We start from the raw sequence: 14,819 nt of genomic DNA, 5'->3' as shown, positions 1-14,819 counted from the left end.
AGCCATTGCGCGATCACTCATCTCGGCTTCTTCTTTGTGCCTGCGCATATACTCAAGCTCCCACGTGAGATCTGCGGACGATGTTCGCCGATGAATATATGGAGAGGAAATGTCGTCTGGAGAGCTTGACTGCTCATGGTTGAAGGTACCTTCTTCTTCTTCTTCTTCTTCTTCTTCTTCTTCTTCTTCTTCTTCTTCTTCTTCTTCTTCTTCTTCTTCTTCTCTGTCAATAGCGAAATGATCGACGGGTTGGTGATCTTGTTCGTTTGGAAAGGCTGCCAGCGCTTGTTCCTTCAACTGTTTCTCTACTGTAATGACTGCGATGGCCGAGAGGTAATCGGAACAATCATCCTGAGAGCCAATTCGTGCCGTAACATTGGCACTGTTTTTTTGCTCTAGCCTGTGAGGTGATACAAATGATGATGCAGGTGCTGACGGGGTATCAGATGTCTCGGATGTCTCGCTACAGCTAGAAGGGATTGCAGGAAGGTCAGGAATTCGAAAGGAGTGTCTTCTTGTCTCTTGGCGCTGGTGCAAGGTCATGTATGAGAAACGGGATTCAGGTGTCATGTGCCTGTGGTTGAGTGTAGCCTTGCCGACCGCGGTAGTGATGCTTGGAATTTCTCCTATCACGTTCAAACTGCGTCCTTCCCTGAGGGTTGTATGAGTGGCGTGGATTCGACGGAATGAGCGTTTACCTGTTTCCATGAGCTGAGGTGCAAACTTTCTGGGTCTTGATTGTTTTGCAGGGTCGGATTCATTGGTGGATGAGTTCGGTCCAACAAAAGCATGCCTGCTGAGTCTAGCGGAATCCCCCGATGCTTGCACGTTCGAGTCGTGTAAATCAACTACTGCTTTGTTCTGAGCTAAGCATGTCGTTTGCGCAGTATCACAGCCCGGGTCATGTTGTCCTGCTGTATCATCATGGAATACCATAGCATTTTCCCCTGGTGTTGACTTTATGCTGCGAACACCCGAGCATTCGTGTCTCGCTGGTTGGGCTCGTCCAGGATGATTGTCTAGATGGACTTCCCTGGAAGTACGTGATGATGTTTCAACAAGCTCAGGTCGAAATCTTCTCGTTTTTCTTTGGGGGTTTTGGATTTGCTGAGGCATGGGATCAGCGTCCTTCAGACCCAGAATTGAAAGTAGTATGATGGATTTTTGGAGTCTCCAGGAAGTATAAGCTCTCGTGCCTTCTTAAGGAAGCAATGCTTGTGTCATGTTAGTGTGGTAGATGATATAATGAAAATTAAGCAATACTTTACTGTATGAAACTCATGAATTCAATATTGATGGGGTCAAGATGACAGATCTGGAATATTACAGACAGTTGTCATATATTTTGTGTTGCGTACTTTAGTTGTTTGATTTGAGACAAAGCTTTGCAGCTTTGTTCCCTGCCACAATGTGGGTAAGTGTAGGTAGATAAATTTAGGTGGCGCAATTGTTCAGAAGGTGGACTGATAGCGCTATCTACTCTGTACAAGCGGGGTCACATAAGTATGTGGGCAATTATCCAGTACAATGTGTTTCTCTTATCCAGGAAATTTTTGGGTTCGCAGCTCCTGCAGGGTCATGATTTGGTATAATTAACGTCAGAAATTATTGAGCTACTTCTAAGTTCAAAAGATTTTCTATTGTGACAATTTCGGATGGTGTGCTATTCTGCTATTTTAAACTACCTCAGCAAAGCTCAGGCCATTCTCATGATTATATGATTTATAAATGTATTATTTATTTTGTATACTAATTTCAGCCCATCAAGGGGCCCTGGACTTAGCTTGATTATTTATGAGTATTGTTGTATCCGGTCTTAGGCAGAAGATCTATGACGAATGACAAGGTTGATTCATTGATGATTCTGTATGCCTTACTCCAGGCAATTAAATACATGAAGGTCAAATACACAATACAAAAGAGGAAGGCGGAAGCCATGAGGTTGGAGCCACCAGGCTGCTAGCTAGCAGCCCTGCGGTGCCTGTCACAAGTAAAGTATTTAAAATGTGAGGCTTATAGAACAGTCATACTACAAGCTGTAATAAAAGTCTAATAGCTAAGCTGAAAGAGAAATAAGTAAGAAGATTAATGAAGAGAAGAAAACCCAGGGATTATATTATAATTTATAATTTTATTTATTATTGTTTTTAAAGTTTTGTAAATCTAACTAGACTATTTTCTAAATTTTTTAGTTATTAAAAATATTTACTAAGAATTCTAGTACTGATTCTTGTTATAAAAATCATTTTTATTATTTATTTATAGAGTAGCTTAACCTAACTGTTATATCTTAACCTTAATCTGATCTTAATCTAATAGTTAGGTTAAGATATAAAAATCAGATTAACTATAAATATAATAGTTAATTATAATTGATTATTATATCTAAATTAGATAAAAATTAGATAGAACTTAAATAGAAATTAGATAAAATTAGATAAAATTAAACAGAATTAGATATAAATTAAGTAAAAATTAGATAGAAATACTCTGTTTAAATCTATTATTTTTTTAATAAACTTAATTATTAAGAAATTTAATCTATAGGTTAATTACTAGTTAATCTAAATAAAAATATATACTTTTTATATCTAACTATTAACCTATAGTTAGGTATAAAAATTTTGATTAACCTGATCTAACCTAGCTGTTAGCCACTCTACTTATTTATTATAGTGGTTGATGGCAAGGCTAAGTAAGTAAATAAAAAAATAATTAGAAGAACTCTGAGGAATAGTTAAAACTTAAAAATTTAATAATCTTTTATTTAAAATAATAAAAAGATAGAATAATAAAATCTTAATTTAAACTAAGAATTGTTATATATACATGTCTAAGAAGATTTATATTCTTATAGAATAATATTATGTATATAAATAATAATAGAATAGTAATGTTAATAAATTAAAAATAAAAGAATATTATTATAGAAACAGAAGAAATAGATCTGAACTTTATAAAAAGATTAATACAAGATAATATAGAAGTTAGAAAGATAAAAACATAAAGGGTTTAATAAAATAGATTATTAATAGTTTTAATTATAATATTTATTATAGTGGATAATAGTAAAAGCTGAGAAGTTATTACAGAAGTAAGGAAAGATTATATATAAGCTTTATAGATTAAGGTAGGATAATATAGAAATTAGAAAAATAAAAAAATCAATAGATTAATTAAAAGTTTTCTTAGTAGTCATAAATATAGTATTATAGAAATAATAGAATACAGATATTCTAGAATATTATAAATACTAATATTTTAAAGAATAAAAATATATTATCATAGGATATTAAATATATAAGGAAAACAGAAGACAGAATTTTCAAAATAATAAATATAAAATAAAAAAGTAATTAAAAAAATAATAAAAAAAGATAAAATATAGTTAGGAATATACTTTAAAATATTTATTAAATTTATAAATAAGTCTTTTATAATAAAATCTTAACTCTTATCTATTTATAATATTTAGATTTATATTCTAATTAATAAGTAAGATACTAAATAATAGAAATGTGAAAATAATTATATAAAATAATATATTTATCTAGAATTACTAATATTTTCTAATGATTATCTTAATTAAAAAAATATTTCTTAATAATATATAGTAATTTGATTAAAGTTTTACTATATACATCCTCTCCAGAAATAGATTTTAATTAAATAATAAATATAATTAAATATATTTTTTATATATTTAAAAATTAAAAATAATATATACACTTTCTAATAATTTTAAAAACTAGAAAAAGGTTTATATATTATTATATTAACTTGATTTTATTATTTTTAATAGTAAAGATAATTTATTTTTTATATAAAAATATATATATATATATAATTACTAGAATATAAAATAATAAATTTATATTTTATATTAATAAAATAATAATTTTTTATATCAAAATAGAAACTAAAGTCTTAGATAATATTAAGATTAGTATTCTTAATAAATAAACTAAAATGGTAACTCCTATTTTTAAATAATTAGATTTATAGAAAATATTTTTAATAATACTATTTTTAATAAGAGTATCTTAGTATATAGAAGATATTTATTAATAAAATAATAAATAAACTTTATCCTATTAAAAAGGCCTTTAATTAAATAGTAGAATTAATATAAAAATATTTTAAATATAAGATAATAATTATGTAAGGACTAATATTCTTACAACCTTTGTGATAAGCTTATCACAAAGGAACATTAACTACCCCTGCAAGAAGAAGATAAGAGATCACGTGAGAGACTAGGCAAGTAGCTGTGACCACCACACAAGTAGCAGCTACCCACAAGAATAGGAACCAGTGATAATACTTTAAGGCAATACAATACTACCTTTAACTCTCACAAGGGATATTTATTTATCATACTATTTCACCCCTTAGTCCTTATAAATTAATATAATATATTTCTTATAAAAGTATTTAGGAATGAATTTATATGTATAATAATTAATAAAATAATAAATAATTTTATTTTATTTAAGTTATTATACAATATATTATAATTTTAATTATTTTAAATTATATATTTAGATTAATTACTTACTTATAAATATATGGTTATAAAACAAAACTAATAAATTTATAATTTATTAAACAATTTCTTTTAGATTACAGATATATATTATATATTATAGTTATATATAAATATTATAAGTATATTTTAATTATATTTTTAAAAATATTATATAATAACAATATTCTATTACTCTACTAATATTTTAAAGTATTCTTTAAATATATTAATTTTCTTAATAAATTTATTTATAAATATAAGACTTTAGTTATTTCTATATTTGATAGAAAATATGATTATAAAATCTATAATTAAATTATAAAAAGTTTAACTATAAGAAAAGACTAGAATATTTTATATAAATAATATTTATATATATTATTTCTATAATCTATAAATTTAATAAATAATTATATTATTAAATTTGATAATATATTTCTCTATATTCTTGATAATTATGTTTATTATAAATAATATAAAAATTATTTTTAATTGGTAGATATAGAATATATGCTTAGGATTTTCTAATAAAATATAATTATTATTCTTTGTAAGAATTAAGAGGTAAAATATTATAATAGATAAATATCCTTTATAAGAGTTAAAGATAATATTATATTATCTTAAAGTATTATTACTAGTTTCTTATTTTTACAGGTGACTACTATTTATATAATAATTATAATTATTTATCTAATCTTTTATATAATCTCTTACCTTATTTATATAGAAGTAGTTAATATTTTTTATAATAAACTTATTATAAAAATTATAAGGATATTAATTTTTATAATTATTTTTTTAGAAGATAAGGCTAGAGTTATATTTATAATATATTATTAAAATATATTTCTAGTAAACCTGTTTCACAGAAAAATCTAAAATAATAAAAAAATAATTATCTTTATAATTAATATCTTTTTATATAGATTATTATATAATTATTTTATAAAAGTTCTTATAATTTTTTATATAATTCTAATTTTTTAAATTATCTATTAACTTTCTTCTTATAAATACTGTTTTATACAAGAAAAAAATAATATTATTATTTCTTTAAATTTCTTTTTTAATAATTATAATCTATTTTTAAAAAATCTAGTAAAGTTATTCTTATAAAAAGAAAAACTATTTTTATAAAAAGAATCTTTTTTTTCTTAATTAAAGTTTTTTTCAATTTCTAAATTTTCTTATCTTTTTCCTGTTTTTTATTAGTAAATATTATAAAAGTTTTTGTTATATATAAAATCATTTTCTTTTATCTTTATAGATATATATCTTATTTTCTTTATAAAATATCTTTTTTTTATTTTTTATAAAATATTATATAACTTTTTATTATAAGATATTCTTCTTAAGATTTTTTTATAAAATCCTATTTTCTAGACTCTTATATAATTCTTTATTTTATTAAAATTATCTTTATATTCTATAAAATATAAATTCTAATTATTACTATTTTTCTAGATTTTTATAAAAATATTATTATCTAATAAATAGTCTTGTATTTCTAATTTTAATTAGATTATTTATTCTATAAGTAGAGTAGCTTAACCTGATTATTATATCTTAACCTTAATCTAATCTTAATCTAGTAGTTAGGTTAAGATATAAAAATCAGATTAATTATAAATATAATATTTAACTATAATTAATTATTATATCTAAATTAAGCAGAATTAAATAGAAATTAAGAAGAATTAAGCAGAATCAGATAAGATTATATATAAATTAGATAAGAATTAAATAGAAATATTTTATTTAAATTTATTATTTTTTTAATAGATTTAATTACTAAGAAATTTAACCTATAGATTAACTATTAATTAACCTAGATAAAAATATATTTTTCTTATATCTAATTATTAACCTGCAGTCAGGTATAAAAATTTTGATTAACCTAACCTGACCTAGCTGTTAGCCACTCTATCTATAAGTTTTGTTTATTTTTATAAATCTTTTAAATATTGTTGATGACAGTTAATACTGCCGCCCGTCACTGCCTTCAGGCATGATGTCAAGCGGCTGATATTCCGCCTGCTTGTTTGTTCGATCTTCCTTACTTTATTAATTCATTAATTCTCATGATTGACTTATTTATTCCTACGTATATTCGTACTGTACACACACTCTTGCTCTGACAAATATTTACTAATTTAAGTAATTTATTACTACTACTATTACTATTAATATTTATTATTTAATTTTAAATATTATTACTATTATCTTTTCTTTTATTAGATTATCTTTAAATGAAATTAACTTATCCCCAGCCCTTACTTTTATAATACTTATTATAAATAATTTCTTATAAAAGTCTTTTCTAGTATTATAATTAACTTTAATATTATAATTTTTTATTATAATTAGTTTTATATTTCTAGTTTCTATAGTTACTTGTTTATTTTTAATTCTTATTCTTTTTATTAGTATCTTAAATATTTTGTAATTTCTTATAATCTTTCTTCTTTTTTATAGTATTTTACTTTTCTAGAATAAAATTATATAATATATTTTAAAAAAATAATATATAAACAGTTCCTGTAATTTGGAATTCTTTAATAATAATTTTTTTTATTTTTTATAGATATATCTAAAATAGTCTAGAACTAATTAATATTATATATATAAATTATTAATAAAAAATAAAGTATTTTATTCTTTATTAAACTATCTTCTATAATCTGTTTAATAAAAATTTAAAAAATAATATTTAGTATATTATTTAATCTTTCTTATAAAATAAAATAATATTCTATATCTAATTATAAATAAATATAAATTTAACTATCTATTATATATTTAATTATATATATTAAATAATTAAAAATATTATAATTAATTATTTAAGCCCAGCTCTGTAAAAATATTCTTATAATTTAAACTAATAAATAATTATTATTTAGTTAAATATTGTTGGATCTGGTAACAGAAGATATATAACTTATAGTAAGATTAATTAATTAATTAATAATTATATATATTATATCCAGGCTTTAAATATATAAAGATTAAATATATAATATAAATAAGAAAGATAAAAATTATAAAATAAAAATTACTAGATTATTAACTAATAATTCTATAATATTTATTATAGAATAGTCTTCTTATCTTTAAATTATTTATAATTTAAAAAGATAAAAAAGGATAAACAGAATAAAGAAAAATATAAAAAAAAATAAAAAAGAATAAATAAAATAAATAAATAAAAAGATTTATATATCTTTATTAAAGAAGTAATTATTAAATTATATATTTTTATTAGATAATAATTTATTATTAATACTAGTAGTTAAATTATTTATTATAAAGTAAAATATAAGATTAGTATTAGAATTAAAAATATTAATTTTATTAATAATATTTTTAATAATATCCTAGAATATATTAAAAAGAATAATAATTTTCTTAAAAGTATTTTTAATATTATTTATTATTTTATTTATTTACTATAAAAACAGAGTAGCTAATATAGTATTTATTTTAAAAAAATCTATTATTAATTATTATATATTTTATTATATTTTTATTATTAGTTTTTTTAATAAAAAAAATAATTAATACTAGAAGTAAGTAACAGTTAATATTATAATATATATAATTTTTTATATTATCTAATTAAAGGCCTTAGATAAGTATTTTATAATAGAGACTAATTAGTTTATTTTTAAAAAAGTTATTAGATTTTTCTTGGAAGTAGGGATATAAATTAAAATACCTAATCTGTTTTTTATAAAGAAGTTCCTCGGCCTGCGTCAGTATTATGGATGTCTTTGGTGGGCCCTGCACGTCACGTAATCAACTGTATCACCATATCCCTTGTGTCCGCGACGACGCAGATACATGGAAGGCAGATGCAGGCAGTAGGTATGGAGATGGCGCTCAGGATGGTGAGAATAGTAAGAATATTGTATTAGAAGATATATCTAAGGCTCTAGTCCCTATATTAAAGAATAAAAACACTAAGACCCCAGTTACTAAGATAGAAACTCTACTAATCTAAGTATTATAATCTATAAATAAGAAGCCTAAAGTAGATTTTATAATATAAAAAATAAAAATATAGGATTTAAAAATACAGGATAGAGTTTTTTCTAAGAATAAGTTTTTTAAGAGATTAGAATATTATTTAATATATTCTCTTAAGCTATTAAGTACTAATATAATTATATTATTATTTTTATTTTTATATCTAGTCTATATCAAGCTGCCTATTATAGAGATACTAGTAGTTCTAATATTATTAAATATTCTTATTTCTACTTATTATAAAAAAGATATTAATATTAATATTTTATATATTTAGTATACTGCTATAACCAGAGTAAATCTTAATAAAAAAATTAATCTTAGATTAATTTATTTTAATATAAACTATAATTTTATTTTAATTAGTAAAGTCTTTATATTTATAATTAAAAATATTAAGTTTTATTCTATTAATAAAAATATTAAAATAACTAGTATTAATTTAAAATATATTATTATAAAGTATATACTACTATAAATTTATTTTTTATATTTATATATAATATTTTTAACTACTAATATTTCTATTAAGCTACTAGATAATAAAACTAAATTTAATTATATTATTATATATATATTTATATTTAGTAATCCTAAGTTTAAGATAGATATATTTATTAGTATAGATATTATTAAATAAAAAAGATTTTACTAGATTATAATTATTAATATATCTACTTAAAGAAATATAATAATTTATTTATAAATATATAAATCTAAATTAAAAAATATATTAATACTTTAGTATATTCTACTAAATATATTATAATATTTTCTTATAATATTATTTATATTCTAATTAAGATAAAAACTATATTAATAAAAGATATAAATTATATTTTTAATCTATATTATAATTAGATTTAATAATCTATTTTTATTTTATAAATTCCAGTTTTTTCTTTATTTAAATAATTAATTATATATCTAAAAATATAGTTATAATTAAATATATATAATTAAATATTATTACAGATAATAAATATATTATAATATATTATATATAAAATAATATAATTAAGTTTATACTTATAAATTTTTGTAATAAATATAATTTAGATATATTATCTCTAAATTTCAACTTTTATAATCTATTTTTTTTTAATTATTAGTAGTATAAGTATATAAAATAATTATTTTAATAAAATATATATTATATATATATTAAGAATTAGTTAATATAACTAAAGTTTTTATAATAAAAATTATAAATATACTAGATATTAATATATTAACTATAAAGCTAAAAACTAAAAAATTATATTTATTTAAAAATTCTTAATCTTTTTATATTATAGATCTTATATTTACTAATTTTATTATATATTATAAAAATAATATTATAATATATAATAAAGATATAAATTAAGTTTAATATTTTAAAAAAATATTTAATAAATATAATATCTGGATAATACTAGATAAATTTAATATTAGTATAATTAATATTTCTAAGAATTAATAACTTAAGATCTTTATAAAAAATAATAATAGTAAATTTTTTAAGTTATATATATATTATATTAATATTAAAAATTAAGATATAATTAATATAATATTTATTTTTTTATATAATTAAAATAAAATATTTTATACTACCAGTTATTACTTTATAGTATATTTAGTTTTTATTATTTAAAAAATAATTATTAATTTAATTACCGGTAAATATAAGATTAAAAAATATATAATTATTAATTTTTATAAAATAAATAAATATATAATTTCTAATCTATACTTAATACTTTTTTAAAATAATATTATCTAGATATTAATTAATTATATTTATATTATAATAATAAATATTTATAAATATTTCTATTAATAATATATTAAATAATTTTACTATAATTATTTTACTATTATAATATATTATAATTAAAAAATCTTTTATATTATTATTATAAATTTTATTAACTTAATATTTTATATCTAGAAATAAATAAATCTTAATTTTAAAAAAAATTATATATTTTATTATATATATATTAATAATTTAGTTATTATATCTTATAGTTTTAATAAATATATTAAATATTTATATCTTATTTTTAGATAATTATAAAATATAAATATTAAATTTAAATTTATAAAAATATATATTATTTTTTTATTAGTCTAGTTTTTTAATTAATAAATAAATAATTTTAATTTTATTACTCTAGTTAATAAACTAATAACTATTTACTTTTTTAAATTTTTTTTTATATTTATTATATTAAAATATTACTTAGATATTACCAGCTACTTATATTATTATATTTTTTAATATATTATATATATATAATTATTCTAAAATAAAAAAATATAATTTCTTAAATAATTATTAAATTAAAAAAATAAAATTTGTAAAATATATTCTATTAAAATAATATAAATATTTATTAAAAAAAAGATTATAATATTTAAAAATCTCTAAACTAAATTTATTAATAATAAAAATATTTATAAAATTAAAATATTAATATATTTTTAATTTAAGTATTAATTATATATTAATTTTAATATTTTTTATTAAAAATATAGTATAGTTCTATACTATATTAATCTAATAAAAATTTATAATAATTTTATTAAACTATTTTCTTATATTTAAATATAACTAATTTTATTTTTAAATTATATTTTTATTTTATATAAATATAATTATTAGTTAATTAAGCTTAAGATTTTTTATCTTATCTAAATATTTTATAAAATTAGGTATTTTTTAAAAATAGTCTATATACCTATAATTATCTATATAAATTATATAAATATAATTAATTTTATATAGAAAACTATATTTAATATAATAATATTTAAATATCTAAATCTCTATTTTATTTATATATTATAGTATATATAATAATATTACTTATTTATATATTATAAATCTAATAATTTAAATAATTTAATTAATATTCTATTTTATTTTTCAGCTAAAGATATTCTATATATATTATTTAATTTAAATAATCTTTTTAAAACTGATTAGATATTTATATTTAAAATATAAATTATTCTTTTACTAATTTATATATATAAAATTATTAAATATTTTATATTAGTTATAGTTCTATCTAAAAATTTTAAAATAAAAATCTAAATAATATATTTTAAAAATATATATATTTTAAAAATTATTTATATTTTATAAATAAATACTAAAATAATATTTTTATATATTTTTAAAAATAATAAACTTTTTTATATATTTAAAAATATATCTAGAGATAATAATATAATATATTAAAAATAATAAATCTATATTTTATAATTTTTATTTAAAAAATTATTCTAGATAGTATATAACAGTAATAATTATTAAAATTTTAAAAAATATTTTTTAATTATTAATAGACTTATACAATATTAAAACTATATATTATTTTATAAATATATTAAATATTATTTCATATATCTATTTAATAAGATCTATTAATATAAGGTATATAATAATTTATAATTAATTATCTTTATTATTATATTATTTTATATATTAATAATAGATTTTATTATTAATCTTCTACTAATTTAATATTTTCTTATATTTAATCTAAAAAATATTATAAATTCTATTAATAAAATTATATTTAATAAATATAATTAACTTATAATTTTTATTAATAAATTTATAAAATATATTAATTTTATATTTAATTATATTATTTAGTCTACTACTCTATAAAAATATTATTTAATTATATATTTATAAAAATATAAGTAAAGCCTTTCTTAAACTTTTATTTTTAATAAAGATATTTATTTTTTTAATAATTTTTAATTTAGAATATTTAAAAAACTTAATATCTAATGATATTATTCTATAATATAATATTTATAAATAGATAATTAAATAGAATATATTAATTAAATAATTAAAATTATATTCTAGTATATATATATATATAATACTACTATATAAAATAAATTATTTATTTATTTTAAATTATTAATATTATTTTATTTTTCTAAATTTAGTTATTAAAACTAGTTTATATATACTAATATTTAATATAAATCTTTAAATTTTATAATCATTTATTTAATATTTTTTAATTAGCTAATATTTTAAGATATAACTTAATATTAAAAAAATATATAAATTTATAATAATTTAAATAAAATATATTTATAATTAAATTTATCAGTTTATAAAATTTAATATTAATAATAAAATATATTTATATTTTTATAAAAACTATAACCTGTTAATAAACCAGATAAAATTTAAAATTATTAAAAATAAATTAAATTAATAATATACTAGTCTACTTATAGTCTTAATTAAAGTTAATTATCTAATATATAAATTTAAATTATTTAAGATCTAGTAAATCTATTTTATTATTTTTATTACTTAACTTAAATTTACTTTTAAAAATAATAATTTATAAAATTATACTTATATATAACTACTAGAAATATAAAAAAATTATATTAAATATAAAATTAATTTTATTTTTAGTTTTTATTTTATACTAAACTATTTTTATAAAAATAGATTTTATATAATATAATATTTTATATAGTATATTAGCTATAGACTAGAATATAATAAATAAATTAATAAAAATATTTTTAATATTAATAATCTTCTTAGAAATTTTTATATTTAAAATTCTATTATAAAATAATTTTTATTATTATATTATATATTATTACTAGATCTACTTTTATATAATTTTATTTATTTATAATATATCTAGTAATTTTTTTTATTTTTATTTTTTATTTACTTTTTTATCTTCTTTTTTTTATTTTTTTTTCTTTTATTTTTTATTTTTTATATTATTTTTTTTATTTTATTATTTTATTCCTATTTTTCTTTTCTTTCTTATAAATATATATTATTAATATTTTATTTTCTTCTCTTTATTTTTTTATTTATATTTTATATTTTTTATATTTTACTAAAAGTTTATTTAATTTTATATTTTATTCTATCTATTACTGTTTTTCTTTTTATTATTTTTTATTATAATTAGATTTTTTTTAATCCCTAGAATAAGAAAATATATTAAAATAATATTATTCTAATTTTAAGATTAGTATTAAAAAATTTTAAAAATTTAATTAAAGTTTAAAATTATATAAATACTAGAAAATCTACAGCTAAATTTTATAATTTCTAAAAAAATATTAAAAAATAAAAATATATAAAGAGATAAATATAATTAAAAAATATAAATAATCTAATTATTTATAACTAGATTATAAGATCTAATATAATATAAATAATTATTATATAAAATATAATTATTTAATATCTAGATATATCTAGTAACTAAATATTTTCTAAAATCTAATATTATTAAATATAAGATTATATTTATAAAAAAAATTATATATACTTTTATTATATTCTTTATAAAAATATATTTTTAATTTAGATATATAAATATATATTTTATCTAATAATAAAAAAAATTATATATTTTATAATAATATTAAATAAATTTAGAAATTTTAGTTACTACTAAAATAGTAAGATTTTAAAATTTATAAAATTTTTTTAAAAAATATTATTATTAGATATTATCTAATATATCTAAAAGATATTAATAAAATTAAATCTAAAGATATAAAGATTCTAATATTTTTATATTATTAAATATAAAAATATAAATAACTAGAAGATTTTATGTACAAAATATAAAAATACTTTATTCTTATAAATAAATAATATTCTTATATTATAAATTTAATTATAGTTTATATCTATAATAATAAAAAATTAAAGTTAAGTATTATATTACTATTTAATTAATTTATTTTCTTTTTAATTATAACTATATCTAAATCTAAAATATATAAAAAAGATAAAAATATTTTATAACTCTAGTTATTTATAGATATAGAAACTTAGTTAAATAAAATAAATAATTTTATAAATAAATATATAATTTCTCTAGTTTTATTAAATATTTCTATATTTTTATTTACTACTAGTTTTATTATTTTTATTAATACTATTATTTCTATTATAACTAATTTTACTAATTCTATAACTCTAATTATTTTTATCTTTTTTACTATAGTTACTAGTATTAGATAAGACCTATTAAAAATATCTATAATATTAATATAAACTAAGAAACTTCTTTATAAAAAATAGATTAGATATTTTAATTTATATTTCTATTTCTAAGAAAAATCTAATAATTTTTTTAAAAATAAATTAATTAATTTTTATTATAAAATACTTATCTGAGGCCTCCAGCTAAATAATATAAAAAATTATATATATTATAATATTAATTACTACTTATTTCTA

At 16.5% G+C, this 14,819-nt stretch overlaps 1 protein-coding gene across 1 annotated transcript; it reads right to left on the bottom strand.

The window, feature by feature from the left end:
* On the bottom strand, positions 1 to 1,529 carry BO97DRAFT_205712 (uncharacterized protein; the record flags this gene model as incomplete). Its single annotated transcript, XM_025690551.1, has 1 exon — positions 1 to 1,529. A coding segment is annotated over exon 1 (1,116 nt), but the record flags the coding sequence as incomplete, so codon positions are not given.
* Between the last annotated feature and the right edge of the window lie 13,290 nt (positions 1,530 to 14,819).

Source organism: Aspergillus homomorphus (genome assembly GCF_003184865.1).
Source record: "Aspergillus homomorphus CBS 101889 unplaced genomic scaffold BO97scaffold_48, whole genome shotgun sequence".
Taxonomy (NCBI): domain Eukaryota; kingdom Fungi; phylum Ascomycota; class Eurotiomycetes; order Eurotiales; family Aspergillaceae; genus Aspergillus; species Aspergillus homomorphus.
Note: the sequence above shows the minus strand (reverse complement) of the source record. Positions and strands in the feature narration are given on the sequence as shown.